Source organism: Macaca nemestrina, chromosome 11 (assembly GCF_043159975.1).
Source record: "Macaca nemestrina isolate mMacNem1 chromosome 11, mMacNem.hap1, whole genome shotgun sequence".
In the NCBI taxonomy this organism is placed as follows: domain Eukaryota; kingdom Metazoa; phylum Chordata; class Mammalia; order Primates; family Cercopithecidae; genus Macaca; species Macaca nemestrina.
Window position 1 is genome coordinate 68,414,878 of NC_092135.1, and position 26,993 is coordinate 68,441,870.

General features: G+C 41.7%; 1 protein-coding gene across 3 annotated transcripts in view; it reads left to right on the forward strand.

Moving 5' to 3' along the window:
* The window catches only part of LOC105483262 (myosin IIIB), a 520,975-nt gene that overhangs the window by 346,469 nt on the left and 147,513 nt on the right, over positions 1 to 26,993 (forward strand). For all 3 annotated transcript variants that reach the window (XM_071072912.1, XM_024793234.2, XM_071072911.1), the window contains exons 26-28: positions 14,798 to 14,909; positions 15,853 to 16,015; positions 18,372 to 18,452. In XM_071072912.1, the coding sequence (XP_070929013.1) occupies positions 14,798 to 14,909; positions 15,853 to 16,015; positions 18,372 to 18,452 (356 nt within the window). The remainder of the gene's footprint in view (positions 1 to 14,797; positions 14,910 to 15,852; positions 16,016 to 18,371; positions 18,453 to 26,993) is intronic.

The window sequence follows — 26,993 nt, forward strand, 5'->3', positions numbered from 1 at the left end:
TTATTCTGGTTTTACAAATGAGGAAACTAGCTCAAAGTTACACAGAGAGTATGTGGGTGATGGAGTCAGGGTGTGAAATCCCCACCATCCTCAAAATAAATACATAGAGATGGTTGAACACATCTGAATATTCACTGTGAAATCAATCTGTAGAGTTCAATCAGAAAAAATACATTAATAATTTTTCTAATTGTAAATAATCAGTTTAAACTTAAGCTTTTATTACAAATTAATTTGAGCAAATCCAGCCTCAATTTCCAATTCCCAGTGTCATTGTGATTTTTCCCCTTTAGGGGCCTCTCAAAGTTTATGAGGAGGCAGCAGCAGCAGTATCAGAAACATTTATTAAGCACCTGTTGTATGCTAAGTGCTATCTATAGTAATACTGCATTAGAAAGAAGGAATCTACAATTTCAGGACCTTTTCAATCTAATAGCACAGATTAGTGCAATTTCTTAACCCAAGGCCCAAATTTAGGAGTCTAAGGATGTAATGAATATATGGCTTTTTTTAAGGCAGCAGATGGTGGCCAGCTGTTCTCTCTCTTTACTCAAGGCCAAACATGAAGGGAAAAAATTAAAGTAACAGGGATTATGGTAAATATAAGATAGAATTTAAACTAAATCTGAATTTTTATACACACAAAGGGAAATGGGCAATTGGGGGTAATTATCAAATTATCGAATCCAAAATAGTTCTGCTACCTCTATTATCTACATAAGAGAAAATTATTTATATGGATTGAATTGTTCAGATAATTGTCTAGTATTTTGGGTCTCTGAGCAGACAGTCTGGGTGGTCATTGATATAGATTGAGGGTCCTTCTAGAAATATTTTAAAATGGGAAAAGCGTTTATTTCTTTGCCATATGACTGGGGGCATTTCTACTTAGATGCAAGTAATATTGATCAAATCTGTATATTCACAATTCCTTGACCAGGATTTGGGCCCATTACAATAAAACCATAACAATTTTTACCCAATGTTTGAAGTCACTTTTTAATTATAAAAATAATGTATGAGCACCCTTTCCTCTAAAATTTTTAAGTATTACATATAAAGCTAAAATTTATTTTCCATATCACTAATTCCATTTCCCAGCATCTGCCCAACGATGTCCCCTCTCTAAAGTAACTTTAGTAGTTTTTTGTTTTTTTTTTTGAGACAGAGTCTCTGTCTCCCAGGCTGGAGTGCAGTAGCTGGATCTCAGCTCACTGCAAGTTCCGCCTGCCAAGTTTACGCCATTCTCCTGCCTCAGCCTCCCGAGTAGCTGGGACTACAGGCGCCCGCCACCTTACCCAGCTAGTTTTTTGTAATTTTTAGTAGAGACGGGGTTTCACTGGGTTACCCAGGATGGTCTCGATCTCCTGACCTTGTGATCGGCCTGTCTCGACCTCCCAAAGTGCTGGGATTACAGGCTTGAGCCACCGCGCCCGGCCTGCTTTAGTAGTTTTGTCCTTTCAGGACACACACACACACACACACACACAAACACACACAAACACACAGAGAGTTAGAGGAAGAGGACTTTGCACTTTTCGCTTGTGAACCACACTTTGATTACCATTTGGCAACTTGCTTTTCTACTTAATACGTGTGAGAGATAAAAACCATGTTGTTCCATAGCTCTAACAAATTCCTTTCAACCCCCTCATTGAAATTCATGATATTTATTTAGCTGTTTCTCTACTGGTGGATACCAAAATTGTTTCCAATTGTTTGCTAGCAGTGCTCAATAAACAATCCTAAATATTAAACATGTGTGAGGATTTATTTAGGGTAGATTCTGAGCAGTTGACCTTTTCCAAGAGAAAATGATGTGCTCCAGAGACTCTGTAAGTCATTTAAGCCTAACGAAGAGAAAAGATGATGGAGAGACTTGGAAGCCAGTTTCTTTATATAAATAAACTCTGTCACTGGAGACAAGTCACTTAATTTCCCTGGGATTCTATTTCTCTAAGTCAGTGGTTCTCCAGCCTTCTCACACAGCAGAAACTCCTAGAGGGCAAGCTAAAATGCAGATTGGTGGGTCTCACCCCCAGAGTTTCTGATTCAGTGAGAGAGAGAGAGGGAGAGAGAGTGAGAGAAGAGAGAATGCATTTTTAACAAGTTTCCAGGTCATGCTGCAGCTGCTGATGCGAACACTACACTGACAGCCACTGTTCTAGGTGTATGTTGGGGAAACTATCCTGTGAAAGAGATCATAGTTGAGGTTTTAAAGTCCTTAATAGATTATCTAGGGATATTTTAGGAGGCTTCCAACTTATTATCCAAACATAAGACAATAACTGAAGATTTGTCACAGTGACAGTGTTGGATCAATGATAAACACCTATTTTAAAAATCACAAAATCCATTCTTTTTAACCAAGAGAGAAGTCAACCTAGAATCTTTGTTAGAAGGAATCTTGAAGGGTCGCCCAGTCCAACTACCCGGCTAGGCTTTCGTCAGTAGCATTCTTGACCTCATCAACTAGTGTCCCATTGAACGGATTCAGGGTTTACGAATTCACTCCCTAGTTCCTGAAGTAGCCCATTCCATGTGTCGAGATATCTGATCACCATCATGTCCTTCATAACCCTGACCATAAGAAACCATCCTTCAGAAGCTTCTAAGCATCTACCCCAGTTCTACCCTCTGGGCTTTACTGAACAAATCATCTCCCTTCTCCACTTGATGGCAGTCAATTATCATGTTCCCTTAAGTCAGTGGTTCTCAAACTTTAGTACTCAATATCGCTGTAGGAGTTTATTAAAATATAGACTCCCAAGGCCCAGCCCCAGAGATTCTGATTCTATGTCTGGAGTGTGGCCCAGGAATCCATATCTTTCATTAAATCTCCAGGTGATTCTGATGCAGGTGGTCTGCATATGACTGTTTAAGAGACCCTGCTAAGTCTTTTTGTTTTTAAGCTCCATGTTCCCAGCCTCTTCATCAGTTTCTCATATGACATGGCTTGAGTTTCATCACTATCCTATTTGCTTAAGGCTGCCTGCCAAAATATACCCCCAAAGAATACTCACCTACCCTCCCACACTGATTTTTTATTCTTATCCTTATCCAAAATGATGTCCTTCATATTTTTGTTTATGTTTGTCTTCCCTACTAGAATATAAAGCTTCATGAGGGCAGGGAAATTGTGTGCATTGCCTACTCATATCATTCAGCACTTCTGTCCATGCCTGATACATCAGTAGATCCTACGTAAAGTTTTATTTAATAGAGAGGAAAAACCAATTTGATTTACAAAATGGTGAATGGTGACAGCATGGTTATACCAAAGCCCTAAAACTATACAGAGTGAATGACCCATTCTAAAAGAAGGACTTCGTTTAAAGTCTTGAGAAATAAAAAAAGTTTCAGTCTGTATAATTAGCCTTGAGATACATTTTCACATTGACTTAGGGTTGTACAAATCTCCAAGCTGGGTGCAGATGTTTCATATGCCTTTGAGTGCAAAACTCAATTGGAGGGATGAATCAAAGCAGAGCTCATTCATTATAGGTTAGGATTTCAAAGCCATCTTTAAAACATACAAATCCTTCCCTAGTGCAAAAATGCAGGAGCAGAATGACCAAAATGAGAGGTGCAAATAAAAAATGTAAGCAATCTCCCACACTAATATAATTTTTATCTAAAATGGTGATTCTTCTTTCTCCTCTCTCTTCCAGGAGTAAGAGTAACCATGAGGAAAAAATAGAGAAATAAAATTCATTGTTCATTGTGAGAGAACATCATTGAAAACAAAAGGAAAAGCCCAGCCTTTTTAATCAAGGAAATACAAATTAAAACCACAATTCAACACCATGTTATACCTATTTTGGCAGTAGCCAATAAGTCTGTTAATTCCAAGACTGTCACAGTTAGAGAGAAATGGGACTCTCATATTCTAGTGGTGAGGATATAAATTGGTGTAATCTCTTTGGGAAATAGTTTGACTTTCTTGGTAAAGTCCAACATGAACATATTCCACGAGTATTTTCCACTTCAAAGATTGTAAGTAGAAAAGTGGCAGTGTGGTTTTTTTTTTTGTTTTTTTCTTTTTTGTTTTTTTGTTTTGCGCCTACTAGGTATGCCTTTTAGGATTGCTTGGTAGCATTAGGTCTACCCAGGTGTGAAGACTTCCTACCTCAAAACTTGCCCATTTGTGTGTGTACCTTTGTGTCAAACCGGGATCTATAGCCTAGATTTCTGTACTTCTTTCTTTCCCTTATTTAAAAAAAATGTTCAGAAGAAGATAAAATCATGACTGGCATACAGAAATAAAGATGAATGTGTTAAAAAGAATTTATTTTATTCACATGTTATGAGGGAACTAGGCAGATGTTATAATCAGTTCAAAGGAAGAGTCAAAATAGCATAGCTTATATGAAATAAAAGAATGTTGGGATGAATTGCAAATGGAGATAAAACTGGTTTTCTGCAGTGGGGAGGAAGTCAGTTAGAATCATTATCAGGCTGGACAGAATTTACATATCTATTTATTAGTTGGAATTTAGAAAGAGTTGCAAAATGGCTCAAAGGGGATGAACAGGACTCCAATAATCTGATAACCCAGAAAGGCATTTTAAAGACAATGTATATAGCTTTCTACTGAAACAGAAGCACCTTACTGATATACTAATCCAATAGAATATTCTTTGGGCCGGGCGCGGTGGCTCAAGCCTGTAATCCCAGCACTTTGGGAGGCCGAGACGGGCGGATCACGAGGTCAGGAAATCGAGACCATCCTGGCTAACACAGTGAAACCCTGTCTCTACTAAAAAAAAATACAAAAAACTAGCCGGGCGAGGTGGCGGGCGCCTGTAGTCCCAGCTACTCCGGAGGCTGAGGCAGGAGAATGGTGTAAACCCGGGAGGCGGAGCTTGCAGTGAGCTGAGATCCGGCCACCGCACTCCAGCCTGGGCGACAGAGCGAGACTCCGTCTCAAAAAAAAAAAAAAAAAAAAGGAATATTCTTTGGATCCCTCACATGTATGTTAAGGACAACCAGACAGCTGGTACTCAGATAGAAGAAATCAACACTTTAAGTCAAAAGCCTGATATTAAAGGTGCTGGAGCATCAAAAGTCCCTGCTAGAGAGTCAAAGATACCAGGTGCACACAGGAAGAGCTAGGAAGGTTTGATAAGTGTAGAGAAGCCTGAATTAAAAGACCTGGGTAAGCCTCAGATCTTCCACTTATTAAATTTCTCATCTTGGGCCAATTGCCTTCTCTTTGGCTTTCTCCTCTGTAGAAAGAAAGAGTTTTTATCAATGATTTTAAGTTCCCCCTCAGGATCTAAATGTTTACTAAAGGAGCCAGCCAGTCCCTTGCACAGACAGCCCTGTGGGAATGCCCAGACAGAGAGAGTTTTGACACAGGGCAGGGAAGATCCGTTTGTGAGTGTGAGGAGGAACAATGAGATTGAGGTGTCCTAGATCCCCAGTGTGCGGTGTAGAAGCCCCCAAATCTGTGGGGAACTTGGGCAGTCAGTGAACAAAGAGAACAGAAATGATAGGGAAGGAAGTCACTAAAAACAACCTTCTACCATTTATGGTTTTGCACAGAACTTACCTCTACCTTTCGCAATATTGTAAGTTTATCACCAAGGTTGGCTCTGTGTCCTCAGTTTACCTACATGAGAGCAATCAGGGTTCTCCAGAGAAACAAAACCAGTAGGGGGTGTGTGTGTGTGTGTGTGTGTGTGTGTGTGTGTGTGTGTGTGTGTGTGTGATGTAGACTCAGTAAAGTCTAGAGACAGAATCCATTTCTTCCTCGTCACGGGACTTCAGTCTTTTCCCTTAAGGCCTTCAGCTAATTTTATGATGGCCACCCACATTATAGAGGGTAATCTGCTTTACTTAAGTAATAACAATATGAATTCTTCTGACCTATAAACATGATCTCTCTCTCCATTTATTTAGGTCTTCTTTAGATTTTTTTAGCCAATGTTTTGTAGTTTTCAGTGTATAGGTCTTGCACATTGTCAGATTTATCCCTATTTATTTTACATTAAAATGCTATTATGAATATATTTTTTCATTTTCAGTTTCTTTTCTTTTTTGTTTTTTGTTTTTGGTTTTTTTTTTTTGAGATGGAGTCTTGCAGTATTGCCCAGGCTGGAGTACAGTGGCGTGATCTCGACTCACTGCAAGCTCTACCTCCTGGGTTCATGCCATTCTCCTGCCTCAGCCTCCCGACTAGCTGGGACTATAGGCGCCCACCACCACGCCCAGCTAATTTTTTGTACTTTTAGTACAGACGGGGTTTCATCGTGTTAGCCAGGATAGTCTCAATCTCCTGACCTCATGATCCACCCATCTCAGCCTCCCAAAGTGCTGGGATTACAGGCTTGAGCCACCGCACCCCGCCAATTTTTTAAAATTTTTCTTAAGAATTAGATGTTGGATGTTGTCAAATGCTTTTTTTCATTTATTAGGATCATATGCTTTTTCTCTTTAGCTTATGGTATGGCATGAAGTCATTCATAATATTTCCCTGACTATTCTTTTAATATGTGTAGAAACTAGGATATCACCAATCTCATACCTGGTATTGGTAATTTGTTTCTTCTTTTCCTTTCTTTTTTTCTGATCTGTATGGCTAGAGGTTTACCAGTTTTATTAACTTTCTCAGAAAACCAGCCTTTGGTTTCATCAATTGCTTTCCTATTTTCTATTTCATTGACTTCTACTTTGATCTTTATTATTTCCTTTATTCTGCTTACTTTGGGTTTAATTTGCTCTTCTTTTTCTAATTTCTTATGGTGGAGGTGACGTCATGTATTTGAGACCATTCTTCTTTTCTGGTAAGTTTTTAACACTGCACATTTCTAGATACCTTGACACATTGTATTTTCATTTTTATTTAATTTAAAGTACTTTCCAATTTCCTTTTTGATTTTTTCTCTGGCCTCTGGGTAATTTAGAAGTCCCTTCATAAATATTTGGGAATTTTCCAGATATCTTTCTGTTGTTGATTTCTAATTTAATTCCACTGTGGCTAGAGAACATACTTGTGTGACTTGAGTATTTTTTAATTAATTAATTAATTTTTTTGAGATAATACTTGAGCTCTATTCCAGACCAATTTAAATCTGAATCTCTGTGAATGGGCATAAATAGGTTTTTTTTTTTTTTTTTTTTTTTTTGAGACAGAGTCTCACTCTGGTCGCCCAGGCTGGAGTGCAATGGCAATCTGGGCTCACTGCAAGCTCCACCTCCCGGGTTCACTCCATTCTCCTGCCTCAGCCTCCTGAGTAGCTGGGACTACAGGTGCCTGCCACCACACCCGACTAATTTTTTCTGTATTTTTAGTAGACACAGGGTTTCACTGTGTTAGCCAGGATGGTCTCGATCTCCTGACCTCGTGATCCACCCACCTCGGCCTCCCCAAGTGCTGGAATTACAGGCGCGAGCCACCGTACCCGGCCATGTATTTTTTAATTTATTAAATCATGTTTTATGAACCAGAATATGGCGTATCATGGTAAATGTGTCACGTACACATGTCAGCACTTTGGAAGGCCGGGGTGGCGGATCACTTCAGGTCAGGAGTTCAAGACCAGCCTGGTCAACGTGGCAAAACCCTGTCTCTACTAAAAATACAAAAAGTAGCGAGGTGTGGTGGTGCATGCCTGCAATCCCAGTTACTCAGAAAGCTGAGGCAGGAGAATCGCTTGAACCTGGTAGGCAGAGACTGCAGTGAGCTGGATCTCGCCATTGCACCACTTCAGCCTGGGAGACAGAGATGAGACTCCATCTCCAAAAAAAAAAAAAAAAAAAAAAAAAAAAAAAAAAAAAGATTTGTTAGGTAGAACCAGAGCTGTGTTAATGACTTATATTTCCTCACTATGAAGTAAGATCCTTCTGAGTACTCTATTGTCCTATGAATTATGAGGTCAACTGGTCAGGTTGGCATAAGCAGCTGGTATTGCCAGCCCTTTGTAAGCACCAGGCACTGTTCCCTCTAATCCTCTCAGATGGTTCTTTCCAGCCTTGGATAGTTTCCTCGTATGCATGTCCCAGTTAGTACTCTGCTGAATGCTTGAGGATATCCTCCACAGATCTCTTTCTCTTTAGCTCTCTCCTAGTTTTCTGTCCTATAAATTCTAGCTGCCTAGGTGGTAGCTCTCAACATGTGGTAGTAGAGTCTGAAGTCTGATAAGTTCAGTTCAGTTTTGCCCATGTTGTGTTGAAAGAGGTCAGGTACTAGTTCTTTACCGGAAAGAAAATAACCTGAGAAATAATCCGACAACTGATCAGGAATACACAAAGATTCCAAAATTTCTAAACACTTCTTTTCCTCCATAATTAAGTTGTCTTTCAGTATATGCAGAGCTCATGTTGAATGGAGTCCAGGGCCACCTTCCCTCTTTACTCCTTCTCCATAGTGCCCTCAGTCTCTCCTACCTGTCTTCTCTTTAAGGTCCTGCTTCCTCTGGCGGAAAGCCTGGAAGTTCTTGGAGACCTGATCGACTTTGTTTCTGGCTCTGTCCTGGAGAAGCAATGTTTGGTCGTTACAATTTCTCAGACTTATGTCCTTCACATTCTTCTGAGAGGAGCCAGAGCAAAGACCACAAACCTTGTTTTTGCTGACATGGACCAGGTCTCATGGGACATCTGTGGTGCATTTAACAAAGTCTCTTTCTCTACTCTGTCTTACCAAAGATTTGTCTTCATTTGCACTAAAGAACATAAGAAAGGAGAATGCGGGGAAATGAAAGCTCCCTTCTACCCTCAAAGGTAATACTCTTCAAGTTAAATCAGTTAAATAGGCCAAGAAATTAACCACCATTGATTTGATGAGGGATGTGTCTACATTCCGAACAACAGCATTTTGTTGGGGCCTCTCTATAAAGAGCGTAATAAAGTGTAACATGGAAAACCCATTATATCTAAACAAACAAAAGCTAAAGAGCTAAAAGAGATCAATTCCTCCCAAATCTCCAATTTTTTTCAAGTAGAAAAATTTTATTTTTCTGTAGGCAAATTTATCAGTCTTGTCTTTTCTGGCAAGAAGCAGCATTTAACTTGATTCTTTCTTGTTTTTTTTTCCCCCTTGCATCAAAAATTAAACTTCATTAGCTGGAGTCTTATCAGTTGTTTAAAAATATTAATGACCTGGACATCAGTAACCTTGGATAATAATTTTAGCCTCTGTCATTTAATCTGTCATCTTGGATAAGTCTTTTTTTTTTTTTTTTTTTTTTTTTTTTGAGACGGAGTCTCGCTCTGTGGCCCAGGCTGGAGTGCAGTGGCACCATCTCAGCTCACTGCAAGCTCCGCCTCCCGGGTTTACGCCATTCTCCTGCCTCAGCCTCCTGTGTAGCTGGGACTACAGGTGCCCACCACCACGCCCAGCTAATTTTTTGTATTTTTAGTAGAGATGGGGTTTCACCATGTTAGCCAGGATGGTCTCAATCTCCTGACCTCGTGATCCACCCGTCTCGGCCTCCCAAAGTGCTGGGATTATAGGCGTGAGCCACCGTGCCCAGCCCCAAGTCATTTTATATCATTAAGAGTGGTTTTTGTTATCATTACTAGCCAGAAGACTTGATGAGCTTGAGAGATCTTTTGTGGTGGCTTTAAAATATGTCTACAAATTATTTGATATTCCCCCCTTCATTCCTCTCCCATTGAATGTGATCTGGACTTAGTGACTCACTTCTAAGGAATAGAAGAATATAGAAGAAACGAGAGTATGTCACTTCTTAGCCTAGGTCATAAAACACATTGCAAATTCTTTTCTTTCTCTCCCTCTCTGCCCCCCACCCCGACCCTGAGACCCTTTGTTCTGAGGGAAGCTATCTCCTATTTAATGAAGCGACTCAATCAGTCCCCTGGAGAGGCCCATGTGGCAAGGAGCTGAGGCCTCCTGCCAACAGCCAGTGAGGAACGGAATCTTTCCACCAACAGCCATGTGAGTGAGTCACCTTGGAAATGGATCCTCCAGTGCCAGTCAGGCTTTCAGATGACTGCAGCCATGGCTGACATCTTGACTGTAATCTCATGAGAGACCCTGGGCCAGGAATAAGCTGCTCCTGAATTCCTGACCCTCAGAAACTGTGTGATGATAAATATCTGTTTTTAAGGCATTAAATTCTGAAGTAATTTGTTATGCAGCGGTATAAAACAAACATATCCTGGAATCTTCCAGATCCTTCCAGTTTATGATTCCATAATTTAAATGCAGGAGAAGGTATCTCTAGTTGCCTGCTACTTTTGCTAATACTCCCCAAACTGCTTTGCCTGTTATATTTAAAAATTCTTCCTTGAACAGCCTGCATTTCATGCAACAAAACATTTTAGACAGAAAATGAAATGATATTTTTTGAATAGAGATATTTTTCAACTGGATATATACTATTTTGATAGCTTGTATGTTTTAATAAAATGAAGCCTTGGGAAATTTATGTCTTCCATAAAGTTCTGCAGCAGGAAGTGCTCTTTGGTCCTTGAGGGCTGTCAGAAGTTATGTGGAGCCAGGTGCAGTGGCTCATACCTGTAATCCCAGCACTTGAGGTCAGGAGTTCAAGACCTGCCTGGTCAACATGGCGAAACCCCGTCTCTACTAAAAATACAAAGGTTAGCCAGGTGTGGTGGTGCATGCCTGTAATCCCAGCTACTCAGGAGGCTGAGGCACGAGAATTGCTTGAACCTGGGAGGCAGAGGTTGCAGTGAGCCCAGATCATACTACTGTGCTCCAGCCTGGGCAACAGAGTAAAACTGTGTCTCAAAAAGAAATAAAAGAAAAAAAAAAAAAAAGAAAGGTAGAAAAAAGAAGAATAAGTTATGTGGATTTCTTGACATTTTATGCAATGTGTTGTGTTAAGAGCATTTTCCAAGATAGAATGTGTATAACTTTTACCAGACTTTCATAGAGCCTTGAGCCCCATGTCCTTCTCCCTACTCAAGATAAGAGTTAAGAACCACTTATCTGGTTCCTGTTCCCACCTGTGGAAAGTTAGGTACAGAGAGGTGAGTGACTCACTCACAGTTAGAGACAGAGATCTTCTGACTCTGAACTCAGTGCTCAGACTCCAATATGTAAAATCAATTCTACTTAGAAGAGGCAGCTCAGGGAAGTCTGGTTTTTGCAATACCCTCGAGTGTGCAGATTCTCAAGACTTTTACATTGATTATTTTGCTGTTGCATATCTTTCGCTTGGTTAACTCATCATGCTGCTTCAGGAAAGGCGTAAAATGAATCTCTCCAGAAAACTCTGCCTTCCTGATGAACCTCTTGGCTTGGTGCCTTTCAGCTCAGCCTTTACATTGAAGTACACAGGAGCTCAAAGTGATTTATCACCGTGGTACCTGGTAGAATCCAAAATTATTCCATGAAGGAAATACATTATGCTTTTCTTACTTGATTACTATAGATATGTCACTTATATGTTTCTTCACTATATTTTGAAAACTACCTCTTTACATACAGTACTGTTACCCATCTCTTTCTGAACTAAGCTAGATATGCATATTATTATCATAATAAATTAAGATGTTTTGGTTGATGGACTGAAAACCAAAGTTAAGTTCTAATATTAATGTTCAGGATACATTCTGCCCATTTAGAAACTAACAGTTGCATGGCCGGGCGCGGTGGCTCAAGCCTGTAATCCCAGCACTTTGGGAGGCCGAGACGGGCGGATCACGAGGTCAGGAGATCGAGACCATCCTGGCTAACACGGTGAAACCCCGTCTCTACTAAAAAATACAAAAAACTAGCCGGGCGAGGTGGCGGGCGCCTGTAGTCCCAGCTACTCGGGAGGCTGAGGCAGGAGAATGGCGTAAACCCGGGAGGCGGAGCTTGCAGTGAGCCGAGATCGCGCCACTGCACTCCAGCCTGGGTGACAGAGCCAGACTCCGTCTCAAAAAAAAAAAAAAAAAAAAAAAAAAAAAGAAACTAACAGTTGCTAAAAAAAAAAAAAACCCCACAGATGTCTGAAAAATAAGTATAAATCTTTGGTGAATTGGAACATATCTTGCACTCCTCTTATATCTTTCAAGGTGCTGGTCATTCATTAGATTCTTTAAATACTTAATCACCAGTAACATTGAGCATTCACCATAAGCAAGCCTGGGGTACTTAAAGCCAGTGGAGCCCGTGTTGTAAATGGCTGGTCCTAAAAGTATAGGAAATCCTGATTTTACCCCCACTTTTCTCACCACAGTAGAGTTGCCAGCCATTCCCACCATCCCTGTGTGCTCCACGACACAATCTTTTTGCTGTAGCCAAAGCCAAATCAGAGAAATCATAACGAAAACTACAGTCCTGGAGAACCTGGGGCTGAAGAATCTGTGCTGATGCCATGAACTGTCCAGAGAAAGGTCTAAGCTTGACTCCTGGCTGTCCCTCCTCCCACTTAGCTCCGGAAGATATCTGCTATGAGCTGGTTCCTGGGTTCTGCCAAATGATCTAGCATCATCTGGTCTTGGCCACTGTTCAGGTTCAGAGAGCACTGCCCTTCCTCCCCAAAGGTGGAAACAGATTTCCATAGCCTTGGAAACAGCCCCAGGGTTTCTGAATGCAAATGTTTCCAGAAAATTCAGCTTTATATCCTAACTTGAAAAATAATCTTGTAGCCGGAAGATAAAGTTGAATGAGTCAAGTACTGATTAGGTAGCCGGAAGATAAAGTTGAATGAGTCAAGTACTGATTAGGTAGCCGTATTCTTCCGTAAACAGGAAGATATAGATATATTTGGCAGGGGGGAGGGATATCTTTCACATTTTGGTGATTATTTTAAGAAGTAAAAACAGCTCTATATTTAAAAGTAATTTCAAAATAGCAGATTAGTCTCATTTGAGGAATGGCAGGAAAATCCTTTGACAAAGAAATTAAATTTATTTCAAAGTTATCAAGGGGTTGAACTTAATTATAGATGGCAGCAAAGAGCAGAGAAAAAACTCCTTGCAAGTTTTCTAAAGAAAAACTAAGGTGAGATTTTCTAAAAGGATAATATATTTTAAAAGGTATATATAATATATATTATATGTATAATATATAATAAATATTTATATATATGTATGTTTTTAAATTTTGAGACAAGATCTTCTTGTGTCACCCAGGCTAGCGTGCAGTGGTATGATCATGGCTCACGCAGCCCCAAATTCCAGGCTTAAGCCATCCTCCTGCCTCAGCCTCCAAAGTAGGTGGGACTACAGACACATGTCACCATGCCTGGCTAATTTTTTAAATTTTTTGCAGAGATAGGATTTGACCATGTTGCCCAGGCTGGTCTCGAACTCCTGGGCTTAAGTGATCCTCCCACTTTGGCCTCTCAAAGTACTGGGATTATAGGAATGAGCCACTATGCCTGGTGCCTCAACAAGTTATATTTTTAAAAAACAGGGAGAATAAAGGAGAAGAAAGGAAAGGGGAGGAAAAGGCCCTTTTGGTAACGATGGACTTAAGGACACACTACCCCAAAATATGGCACTGTAACATTTGAGAAAATAGCAGAGGCAGTAAGGTCACTCTCACCTTCTCCTGCCCTTCTGCCCCGAAGCAGTTCATAAGACCCACATGTGAAAGCTACTCTTCCTATACCCAAAGAAAAGGAACATTCTTATCTCTGAAGACACAGGTACACAGAGAAGAATCTGAACAAACAGGTCTTGCTAAATTCCGTCAGTTAATTACCATTAGGGTAATAAACTCTTTTTTCAAGTCTGTTTCTCCACAATTATCTACTTCTTCATCAAAGCTGGCATAGAAATACACAAGTCTAATTGTTTCTTCAGGTTTTCATTTCCTCATGAAGGCTCCTGTGTCACTTAAAACTGACATTAAATGAATTTGTATGTATTTCTCTTGTTAATCCGTCTCTTGTTCTAGGGGCCTCAGCTGTGAACTTGGATGGGTGAGGAAAATATATTTTTCCTGGCTGGGCAAGGTGGCTCCCACCTGTAATCCCAGCATTTTGGGAGGCCGAGGCGGGTGGATCACCTGAGGTCAGCAGTTCAAGACAAGCCTGACCAACGGAAACACCATCTCTACTAAAAATATAAAATTAGCTGGATGTGGTGGTGCACGCCTGTAGTCCCAGCTACTCGGGAGGCTGAGGCAGGAGAATCGCTTGAACCCAGGAGGCAGAGGTTGCAGTGAGCCGGGATGGTGATGGTGCCATTGCACTCCAGCCTGGGCAACAAGAGCAAAACTCTGCCTCAAAAAAAAAAAAAAAAGAAAAGGATACTTTTCCATGCTTACAATGTTTTTCTTTGAAATTCTTTCATCTGAAAGTTTGGAAGTTCAGTAAAATGAAGTAATTTAAGAAAACAAATGTGGTTTTCATGATTGTATCAAGAAAACACACCTCCTCTATACGTTGAGTAAGATGAATCCCTCCGCAGCATCAGTAGTGTTAGGCTGTGATCACTTCTGCTATCTACAAATTGCTTTAGATGGGACTTTGCAAAGCAGAGTCAAAATATATACAATGGAATTTCTTTTTTATGATAGTGATACTAATATATAGGAGTACTACTTTCACTAGAGGAGTTGTCTACATTTCAGTTTTCTAAAAGGATCAGATTTTTTGATTTTGCATGCATTAGACACCAAGTATGCACTGAATATGAATTACAAAGCAACATCAAAAGGGAAATAAATACACATTGCAGAACATGAAAGTAGGTAAGAGCCAAGTTAATAAATATAAATTATGTGTCTTTTACTACCTACTATGCTATTATTGGTGCTCGACAAATATTTACTATTAAAAAACAAGGTGTGTCAATGGTCCCGAGTAATTCTACTATGCTGACTCAAATGATGACTGAAAATGCTTCACTAAACTCTTTTATTTTGCAGGTATTATTACTTGGCATTCAGAGCACATCAAACACCTCTTGCTAGCAAAGAGAGCTGTGTGGCTATCTTGGAAAAGTCCAGATTAGATCACTGGGTGCTGGGAAAAACAAAGGTAGTTTATTCTTTATTGTTCAAATTGTCCCGTGTGATTTCTTTGTCTCTTGTCAGTGATGTCACTGGCATGAATGGCTCTGTAAGTTGTGTAGCTTAGCAAACAAGACCCCAGCCTAACAATGATCTTTGCTGGTCTTATGTCAAGAGGTTGGGGACCTTAGGGAGTAGAGGTGGAGGGTTTGCCTCCTGTTCTGTATGTAATTTGAGAGCCATTTAGCATTTCTAGAATGAAATCTTTGAGCTCATTTAAAAATGTTTCTTTTCTCAGTGCTGCTTATTCCAATACCACATGTAAATACACAAATCATATCAATGGCAGTGATGAGTTTCTAGTAGTGTTTTGTCCATTTTTTCACTGGACTCATGTTATTTGCTACATAGCCTGATTATTAGTCTCAGCATCTGTAGCTTTTCATTTGGGAGAACATCATGTCCCCATAGGATCCCAGGTTTTTATGGTCCATCCTGATTGCCTTAAAAAAACAGCCTCAGCCTTATTGTCGATGGCAACACTGCTCCTACTCAGCAGAAATTAGATCACTGTGGATCATCCAGGTACCTCACCGTCTGAACTTCCACTGTTGGCTGGGTCATTCCTCTTGGTCAGCACCTTTATCAGAGGCTATGGGGAAAGAGAGTAGATAGGGCTCATACTGAGAAAATGGAACTCCTGACTGACATGAGACAGGCCTGGAGAGCGTTTGGAATCGCTAAAACCCTGTTGACCTCATCATCTGTTTATATCAATTATCAAGGATTGGCTCAATCTTAGAAGGAGAATTGTATTTACCCCCATGAAGTCAGTAACGTGAGCATAAGTCACATCGCTATAAACTTTATTTATATCATTGTTTTAATATTTTCATTTAGAATATGCTGTAGTAGAGTGAATTTCTGTTGAGGAACCCATATATAATGTTAAAAATAATGTCTCATTTCAGGTTTTTCTCAAATATTACCATGTTGAGCAATTAAATTTGCTACTTCGAGAAGTCATAGGCAGAGTGGTTGTGCTACAGGCATATACCAAGGGGTGGCTTGGAGCCAGGAGATACAAAAGAGTCAGAGAGAAGAGAGAGAAGGGAGCCATTGCCATCCAGTCAGGTAAATGGTCCAGTTCTCATAAATACTGCTCTGGCTCTGGGTATTGGCATGCCATTAAGTACTGGGGAATACTCAATTGTTTCTTTTCTAAGTGGGTTCCCTCCCTCCCTCCTTCCCTCCAGCCCTTCCTCCCTCCCTCCCTCCCTCCCTCCCTCCCTCCCTCTCTCCCTTCCTTCCTTCTTTCCTTCCTTCCTTCCTTCCTTCCTTCCTTCCTTCCTTCCTTCCTTCCTTCCTTCCTTCCTTCCTTCCTTCTTTCCTTCCACAAATGTGTATCAAGTGCAGGCTGGGCGCGGTGGCTCACACCTATAATCGCTGCACTTTTGGGAGGCCAAGGCGGGCAGATCATGAGGTCAGGAGATCGAGACCATCCTGGCTAACATGGTGAAACCCCGTCTCTACTAAAAATACAAAAAATTAGCCGGGCGTGGTGAGAGGCGCCTTTAGTCCCAGCTACTCGGGAGGCTGAGGCAGGAGAATTGCATGAACCCGGGAGGTGGAGCTTGCAGTGAGTCAAGATTGTGCTACTGTGCTCCAGCCTGGGCGACAGAGCAAGACTCCGTCTCAAAAAAAAAAAAAAGTGTATCAAGTGCCTACCGCACAGGTTCTGTGCTAGGTGCTGAAATCACAGCCATGAGCAAGACTGTGTAGGGGTGAAAGAAACTTTGTGTCCTGAAGGTTTGATAATTTGAGTCTATAAAACAAACTGATGAAGACAGATTAACAGGAGAAAAGACATACAAATTTATTAACATGCAAGTCATAAAAAGTATGAAACTCAAAGGCCAGATGGTTGAAGCTTAAATACCCTCTGTACAGGGGAGAGGGAAGTGGAGGATGTAGATAATTTTAAGGAAAGATTAAAAGATTTTCGGGGGAAATGAATGGGCCTAAAGAACAGGCAATAGCCTGGAACAAACTTCACCTGACCTCTGGGTGATATTTACTCCAGTTTTCCTTCCTGGGGTATGCATCAATTTCCCCTGGTTGACGAGCGATCTGGGGAAGGGATTCACACAGTTGAAAATCTTCTGGAGGAGCTAGCCTTCAGTAGATAGGGAGAGTTCAGAGGAAGCCCTTCCCTGCATTTGCTGCTACCCAGGTGCTCTAAGTTTGGAGTTCAAAGCAGCATATTTTGGGGAATTATTATCTGAGCCCCAACAACTGCCATGGTCCCTGACTTGCAGGTAAGCAAACATGTCTTTACAACAGAAGTGGCAGGATAGATAGTGGCAGTATAAATGGACCAATGATGTAAAGCCCCAGTCACACAGACATGTGCCGCATCTCCCAGAAAGACTGAGATAATATACACTTCAGGTCTGTGGTCAGGTGTTCAGTACCAGAGTTACTAATGCCATTTCCAGAAGGCTTTTCTAGTCCAGATGGAACTTATAAACCAAGGGGACAGGTTGCTAATCTCTTCATGTGCCCTGCCTAGTCAGTAACTCTTTGTTTACATATATGTGTCATTAGTGTTACACACAACGTTTAAGTTCCTGTGCAATAGACAAATGATTATGAAAGCACCAGATCTTGAACAAACTGGATGATTTCCCTTATGATCTCATAACCCAGAATCCTAATGTGCCTCAGTCGATTTTGGACTTCATGAGCTCACCCAGCAACTTGGAGAGTTGTGATACTCAGAGATGGAAGGAACAAAAAGAGACGTTATGCTCCTCTGGGCGGCTTAATGCCCCAGTTTTGTATCTAAAAGACTTACCACCTTTGCCCCAGAGAGTCCCTTCCTCTTTTCTCTCTTTTTCTTCACCTTTCTTCCCTGCCTTTTCCCTTCCCACTGCACATCTTCCTCTCCCCCAGCATACCTCTCGGCACAGAATTCACTCACAGCAAATGACAATGTTGTGCTACTTATTATTTCCCTCTACTCCCCTCTTTCTCTTCTTCAACTTTCATGTTTATATTTTTCTCCCAATATAACAGATTTTGAAAGGGTCAGGCTATTCCAGTTCCTTTCTACCATCCCTCCTAAATCCCTCCCCCTGTATCATATCCCCAAGTCTTGAAGACAGGGCTTTCTCCAGGGATTAGAATGACAGGAAACCATCTCACCTGGGGTAGGGGTCCCACGTGATTCATCAGTGGAACCCAGAGTGTTCTGGAAATCACTGCCTGAACAAAAGCAACCCCTCAGAAGCATCTTCAAAGCCAAGCTGTGAGAACAGAGAGGCCTCTCTTCTTGCCATAGCTCACGTACCTCTGCTTATTTTGTTCAGTGAGAAAGCAGGAGGGAGGATGAGACGGGCAATAGATTGGAGGGGAAAACAGCTTATATCAATTCTCTGGCACGTTCTTAAATTAATGTCATTCCTAGCACATGGTTTTATATTTTTAGCCTGGAGAGGATATGATGCTCGGAGGAAATTTAAGAAAATAAGCAACAGAAGGAGTGAGTCTGCTGCTCATAATCAAGCAGGTAATTAAAACATCATTTTCACAGTGTCCACTTGAATATATTCTCTAACTTCCTTTAAGTGTAGAAAAGCTGAACGGTTAATAATTCAGGAGCACTGGAATGAGTCAGGAGTTCTGGGAGACAGGAGTCCTAGTGTTTGTTCTGACCCTCCTTGTGTGATAACTTTGATGCTAACAGTGAGCATGAGCATTTGCTGTTTGCCATACTTGGCTAGGGATGCTCTGACTGGGTTCTCTTGTATACCTGATATTATGGAGGAGGAAATTGAGGCACTGAGAAGTGAAGGGACTTGTCCACCCTCACACAGCTCATCAGTTGCAGAGCCAGCATTTGAACACAGGCCGTTTGGATAGAGGCAGCATCGCATGCTGCCACCTGAACAAAACCCTTTCCCTCTTGGAGTCACATGTCCCTCATCTGTTAAATGAGAGCGCTGGTTAAAAAGGTCCAGAAGGTGCCTTCCCATTTTGGAATTCTCTACTTATATGCAAGACCTGTCTCTCAGCATCACCGAGGAGGAATCACTCAGGGAGTTTCCCAGCACACTGAGTTTCCCAAATCCTGGCCTATGTGCAGCTATCATGGTCCTCTGGGCCCCATGGCATGAGCACATGGCGGCTTCTATGGCTCAGCGTGCCCTTGGCAGCCTGAGAAGTGTGAGCTCTGGTTTCTGACTCATCCGTCCCCTCTCTGGCTCTTCAGTCACTCTGCTCTTCTGCAAATGGCAGTGTCCACTGTGGTTGCCAGCCTGGGCTCCCTCCCTCATTTGAAACTGCATATTCCTAATCGAGGCTTTGGAGGAAACAGGCCTCTGAGCTCCAGGAGCCACAAGAAATTGGAGACAGAATGAGAGAAATAGCTAGGCTGGTAGACTCAGCAACAGAGAGAGAGATAGGATTTCACATACAGCTGAGCTTGAAGTAAACTCTTAAATAAAACAGCTGCAACCTTTTCAAAGCGGTCCCTGCCCAGAACCTGGCTCCAAGTAAACTTCTCAGAACTCTTAGACCACTGTAGAAGCCTGATGTCTTCATTCAAAACTAAAATAGTTGGGTGGAAAGGGTGCTATTAAAATGCAAATGTTAACTTTTAACATCATCCCCTAGGAATTCTAAGCTCTACAACTTCAAAGCCTCAGGAAGAGGGATGCAATTCTTGTTACAGCTTAAGAGAGAACTCAAAGCACATCATTTGTTCCCTACTTGCCTGCTTCCCAACACACACACACATACACATACACACACACACACACACACACACACACACACACAGTCTCTCATTAAACGAAGGTACCGAACTGATTTCTGATCTTGCAGTTTGGTACAAAGCCCAACATGCGTTTTAAAATTTAAATTTTCTTGAGCGTATTTATTGTTGATCCACTGAGTTCAGTATTAGGAATCATAAATGCAATTTTCCCTAGTGAAAATCATCTTTAGAGTGCTCCCTGTTTTGCACTCTGTTCATGCCAAGTGAACGCTGCTGTAAAACAGAAATGGGTCTGCTTCATCATCATACTATCAGGATAGTGATAATTGTATCTTTTCAGTGGAGCATTATGGGGTAGCTACCATGGAAGGATAATGTTGCTCAGCGGAACTATAAAAAACATACTTCTTTAAGGACATCTCTATCTTTTTTTTTTTTTTTTTTAGCCTTGCAAGCACCTAGCGGAACTTTAGAGAACACATTTCTTTAAGGGCGCCTCCTTTTTTTTAGCCTTGCGAGCACCTCCCCTTTCTTAGCCTTGCAGCCAAAGTGTTCTTGCCTATCAAGTGATGTTGAGAACTTCCATTAACTGAGTCTGCAGGGGCTTAGATGGGCATGAAGGTGGCACCAACACCACCTCTACCCTCTAAGAAGTGGTGTGGCAGCCAAAGCAAAGGCAGACAGCATCTGCCCTTCGGCCAACACCATGGACAGGAATTGGTATGCTGGTTTTGTGTTGGTGGTAAAGGTGCATGATAGGGTAGCAATGTTTGCAATTTTATGGGCAGTTTACTTTTACTTGGGAATATTTCCCTATCTTTACATTTGAAGGCATAATTGCATTTATCTAAGAAGCAAAGCAACTCATCCTGACTTTTCTGTTTGGGGTTGTGCTCTTCCCCAAACATAATCTCATTACAAGCCTCTCTTCGTCCCACTAGGACATTTCCGAGTAGAACGAGACCCAGATACAGCAGCTCCCCGCTTTGGGAGCCTGCAGGAAGTGGCTTAGGGATGTTATCATAGCACAACCATTTCCGGTTGTTTTCTAAGGTTATTCTCTAATTTATTATTTTTTCAAATCATTTCATTGGAAATTTAGATTCTGTGGAATGCATTTGTATTTCTAGTTCTGGCCCATAGTATTTTCTTAAGTGGTGTTGCTAAGATGGCTAAGATACGTTATATATTTTTAAAAGAGCAGCCCTTGAAATTTAGGAAGCATTTGGCCTACATGTTGCTACAGAGCAGCGCATATTGAAATTTGTTTTCCTTTCATCTCCTTCCCAATAAAAGCAGCCGTGTGGCTTATCCCTTTAGCTTCCTCAGAACTTCCTTTCAGAATTCCCGATCTATTACGGCACATTCACATACCAGAAACAAGATGCCTTTTCATGCTGTCAACCTTTTTCATCTGAAATGTAAATTAATTCTTGCTGGTATGCCTTGACAGAGATCAAAGTCAGGGAATTAACCTTCCCAGGCTTTCTCCTCATGAGGACTGGGCGGCCACCATTAGGAACTCTGTGTCCTTGTTATCAGGCCCTCCTCCAGGCAGCCCTCAGTCTAGGAGCCACCATTTCAAAGGCTCAGAGTCCTTGGTAAATGTCCTCATCATTACTTTAAACTGAGTGAGAAATGATCTGCCTGGCTAATTATTGAGAGATAGGCCTGCTCATTTTTAATCGTGGGCCCTTCACTCAGATTCCAGGAGCAGGTTTAAGTGGTTCTGACAGCCAGTGGTCTTGGTGTGATCCAGGGAGGGACAGGGCTCCAGACTGGAAACCTCTCCCCCTACTCAGTGGGTCATTTCTTGCTTGTCAGTCTTTGAGGTAGGCCACATTTGCATTTTCAAAATAAACAGATGCCTTTCAAATACATGAGCTGGTGGTGTAGAGATCTCTGTGGGCCCAAACAGTTCACCAGCCAGTAATCAAATGCTGGAAGAGAAAACAAACGGAAAAAAATACCCTGGGTCCACAAGGATACATTTCCTATGTGTATAACACTGCACAGTCAATAAAGAGCCTTTATGAGATGCAGGGGGGAGAGGGGAGAGGAAGAGAGAGTATAGGAGCCTGAGCAAAGGTATTGTCCGTCAGTTTCTTTTTTGCAGGGCTGTGGGAGGCAGGAAGCAACTTTGTATATCACCTTGGCAAGAAGTGGCATGTTTCATTGTTTTTAGTATTGGCTAATAATTCTGACAATGGGTTCTTGCCACAGGAAAACACATTCCTTTAAATGCCAAAGAATTCAAATACATACTTTGTTAAAATCTGAGAAAAATTGTACATATTAGTGTTCAAATAGATGGTGTATTCTAAGTAAAAAGTAACAGTGATATTGATTCCATTACTAATCTATTATATTTTTAAATTATCTTATGTTTCAGAAATTGGACCTAACTATATTTATTCAACCAAAAAATGCTTACATTCCTCAGTGAAAATTATCAAAACAAACAAACGGCAGGGAACTTTTTTAAACATCTACATATCATGTCTCATTCATTAATTTTCTAAAGCGTTGGCTTTCAAACTGCCCCTCTAATTCAGGATCCACGTTTTAGATGAGAGAAAAGTTGTGGGCCTCCCTCTCTCAAAGGGGAAATGCCCTTTGAATAGGTGACAGTGTAGCCCTAGGGGCTGGAAGCGTCTCCCAGGAGGAGTGGTCTTCCGGCACTTCACTGCTACATACACACACACACACAGAGGAGTCGGAAGAGCCACTAGTTTTCAGGATGTTTTCATCTAATTGCTTCAGTGCTGTGGAAATTGTTATTTTCTCTTTCTCTCTGTTCTTGAATCAGCTTCCTACATACTCCCCTCCTTGGCCCTGCCAACAACACAGATGTTATCAGAAGATAACAATAGCTCTAACAGTGGCGGCCATTTCTCTTCTGATGCTCTTTGGGGAGAGTGCTTTTCCCAGCGTCAGCAGGGACTCTGATGAGGCTGGCAGGGTGCCTTCCTTGAGCCTGTGAACAGGCATTTTAAGCCACTGCAGCTGGGAACCACTGGGCACATCATGGGATGCGTGCAGAGCAGAGTTGCTTTAAATGCTGCTACCAGAAGAGAAAGCAAACATCGTATCCAGACAGCCTGACCCTACATTGTAACAGAACCAAGTTTTTGGTGTTTAAAACTGCCTGAACTTTTAAACTCTTTCAGTGCAAGGTTTTCTCCTAGCCTTTTCAAAAGGCTGTTTAAAAGGCTGTTTCCTTTAGCATTGTCGGTCAGTTGGCAATGAGTAGGTGGTTGTCATTTCCTAGAACTAAATTTCCAGATACATCCCTACGTGTGTGTGCAGGACAACTATATTTAAACTGGGATATTTCTTTCATTCACTTACTTAACTACTTTTTGTTAAGCACCTACTTTATGCTGGGGCTCCCAGGGTAAACAATGAGATTTAATTTGGGGCTTCAAATTCTCCAACTCCAATACAGAGCGCTCTAAAATATGCTTTTCCTCAAAGTCATGCTGTTTGAATAAATCAAGTACTCTATATTTTGCCAACACTCATTGGAAAGGAGTTCTGTAAAATCTAAAACAATACAAAGACTGCAAATTACTACAAAACACAGCCAAGGGTGTACACTGAAATGACCTGTGCTTCTTGAAGGTAAAAATGACTGTAGTAGATATTTTTCATCCTGCTAAAGCTGTACATAAGTAGATTGTTGATCCCAAGCCAAACAAGAAGGGGAGTGTAAGTCAATGCACCATTGAGAGAAAAGGCCCATTTTGAACAAACAGAAGGAAAACAAGCATGCCCTCTGTCACTCTTTTCTGTGTCTCAATTTGTAGTTCTACCTCTATTTCACTTTTTCTTCACTCATTTCATTTCTATTTCTTAGATCCCTGGTCATTTCACACAAAAGCTTAATTCCTCAGAGTGACAGTCTATATCATAGGAAGCACAGGTCTGAAAGAAGACAAGATCCAAAATCTTCTTGGCCACAGGGCAGGAGGCAGCTGCCTCTCTTTTCCTGGTGTTTTCCATATTCACATATCCACACGATAGCAATGAAACATCTGGGGGAAATAATTGACCTGGTGAACCTGAGCTTGAGATGCACTGTGAACTGCAAACTAGCCCTCCTCATCCCCCTACACCCCCATCTTCTAAACCGTTGTTTAACACAAGACAGGATGCCCTTCAGTCCTAGGCGAGAGGTCCTGCTCACTGCTCACTTCACTCTCATGCTATCTTGGTTTCCCTAGCTCTCCCATACTTGAGAAACTGGGGCTGATTTCTTTGCCTTTCTTTCTTTTCTTTCTTTCTTTCTCTCACTCTGTCACCCAGGTTGGAGTGCAATGGCTCATTCTCGGCTCACTGGAGCCTCCCGCTCCCAAGTTCAAGGGATTCTCCTGCCTCAGCCTCCCGAGTAGCTGGGATTACAGGCACACACCACCACACCACAACATGGGGTTTCGCCATGTTGGTCAGGCTGGTCTCAAACTGCTGACCTCAAGTGATCCACACGCCTCGGCCTCCCAGAGTGCCGTGCTGGGATTATAGGCATGAACTACTGTGCCTGGCCTGGGGCTGATTTCTGACAGCTGCAGGCTTAACATATCTTGTAGGGGGAAATGTCTAGGGGGCAAGCATTGTGGTTTACTTTAGGAAAACATGCCTTGTGTGTGACAAGGCTTAGAGCAAGTGGTGTAGTGCAGAGAGAGGATGGCCTGTGCCTTCGAGGTTTCTGACAAGAAATGAGCTCTGCCAAATCTCTCTTTGGCACAAACAATAGAATTTTTGTCATGGCATAGCTTGGAATGCACAGGAATCTTCTTTGCTATGGAATAAAATTATTGCCCATGCTAGGATTAAATAAGCCAGAGGGCAGAACACTGTTTACCTAATACACAGAGAGGAAGCTGCAAAGTCATTGTGGGCTTGAGGTCCACTTGTGCCCAATATCACATTGGCACGGCACACGTAAGCTTAAGATGAAACCTTTGTGCAACAGTAGGTACCCCTAGGACTCGATATTATAACTTCAGAGGACACCAGTGGTTAGAGCCTCCAATTTGGAATCAGTTTTCTCCTTTATGAACCTTGCTGAGCGCTCCAGACTCTGGCTGCAAAGAAGTGGTGTCTGAAAAGGTATCTTTGCCACCTCAACACAGAATGAAACAACATTATTATGATCAATCACACACTTGAGCTGCCTTTACTCTATGTCATTAAAAAAAATTCATGTAAAATCGTAGGATATGTTGTCACATTCTATAACTTTTAGTCGTTGTCTAGACTGTAACTACACAATAGTAAAGAAACATTTAGGGGAAAACTAACTGGGCTATGGCAAGAATGATCATACAATTTTTCTTCAAAAGACTCTTGGAAATAGAAAGGCAGGCTTTGTTTTACCTCTTAACAGATGAACCAGGAGTACAGAGAGTTAAATAAGTTGTATCTCTTCTTATGTGTCCTGAAAGGTTTTTTTTTTTTTTTTTTTTTTGAGAAGGAGTCTTGCTCTGTGGCCCAGGCTGGAGTACAGTGGCACAATCTCGGCTCACTGCAAACTCCACCTCCCAGGTTCATGCCATTCTCCTGCCTCAGTCTCCTAAGTAACTGGGACTACAGGCCCCCGCCACCAGGCCTGGCTAATTTTTATGTATTTTTATGAGAGACAGGGTTTCACTGTGTTAGCCAGGATGGTCTCTATCTCCTGACCTCGTGATCTGCCCGTCTCGGCCTCCAAAAGTGCTGGGATTACAGGCGGGAGCCACCGTGCCCAGCGTGTTCTTCAAGTTTAAGCACTGGCTTCAGAGCCCTCTTCAGAGCCTTTACTCAGTGCTCTTTCCAGTAGACCATGCCCTGCTATTGGTTTCCATCTTGAATATGGCACATTGGACATAAGGTACCAGTCAAAGCTCTGGAAAGAGTTAAAATACTGTCCTAGGCATATGGAGTTTAGAGTCAAATAATGAACTTTAAATGATGGCTATGTTGCCATTTGCCATGTAGTTTGGGGAAAATTACGTAACTTCTGAGCCTTAGTTTCCTCAGCTGTGAAATGGGACTCATTAAGGCCTAATCCTCAGGACTGCTATGAAGATCATAGCAGGTATATACGCAAAGCATCCTGCACAGTACCTGGCACATGGTACATATTCACTAAATGAAATGTGACTTCCCTCTCTGTACTCCCTTCCTAAATGTGAACTACATAGGGGGAAAAAAAGAAGTCTGTGTAATACTCTTCTATGGAGGACATAATAATGCTATAACTTCAGGCTGGGCACAGTGGCTCAAGCATGTAATCCCAGCACTTTGGGAGGCTGAGGTGGGTGGATCACTTGAGGTCAGGAGTTTGAGACCAGCCTGGCCAACATGGCAAAATCCTGTCTCTACTAAAAACACAAAAATTAGCTGGGCATGGTGGCTCGTGCCTGTAATCCCAGGTACTTGGGAGGCTGAGCGGGGAGGATTGTATGAACCCAGGAGGTGGAGGTTGTAGTGAGCCAAGATTGCACCACTGCACTCCAATCTAGGTGACGTGGTGAGACCCCATCTCAAAAAAACAAAAACAAAATGCTGTAACTTCAAAAAGATGAAACAATTTCTTTCAGTTTTGGAGAAAAATAGTACCTGTCAAATCTCAAATTCGGTTACAGTAAAATCTTCATAAAAAGAATTTTCCGGCTGAGTGCGGTGGCTCATGCTTGTAATCCCAGCACTTTTGGAGGCCAAGGCGGGTTGATCACGAGGTCAGGAGATTGAGACCATCCTGGCTAACATGGTGAAACCCCATCTCTACTAAAAATACAAAAAATTAGCTGGGCGTGGTGGCGGGCGCCTGTAGTCCCAGCTACTCGGGAGGCTGACGCAGGAGAATAGTGTGAACTCGGGAGGCAGAGTTTGCAGTGAGCCGAGATCATGTCACTGCACTCCAGCCTGGGCGACCCAGCAAGACTCCATCTCGAAAAAAAAAAAAAAAAAAAGAATTTTCCAAGTCTTAACTTATGTCTTGTTTATTTGACAAGGAAAAAATAGAATACAACAATAAATAACATGTAAGAGATTTCAAGTGGTTTTGTTTTGTTTTTGCAAAGAGCTGTGCTCCATTCATGCTGAAAGCTTGATTCATTTGTGTATATAAAATTTTGGGGAACCTCAATATTGTTAAGACTTAGGTGTTGTGCCCCTGACATAATTTTTCCCCCTCACTAGTTTGAGGCCCTTTTGCAACTTGTTCTGAAAGCTAGCAAGTTCCCTTGTCACCCTGCTTCTGTAAAGCCAGAAATTCTAAAATCTAGGAGCTGAATATCACCCAGATTTGTTGCCTTCTGGTGTGGAAAGCAAGTTGCCTTTCAGATG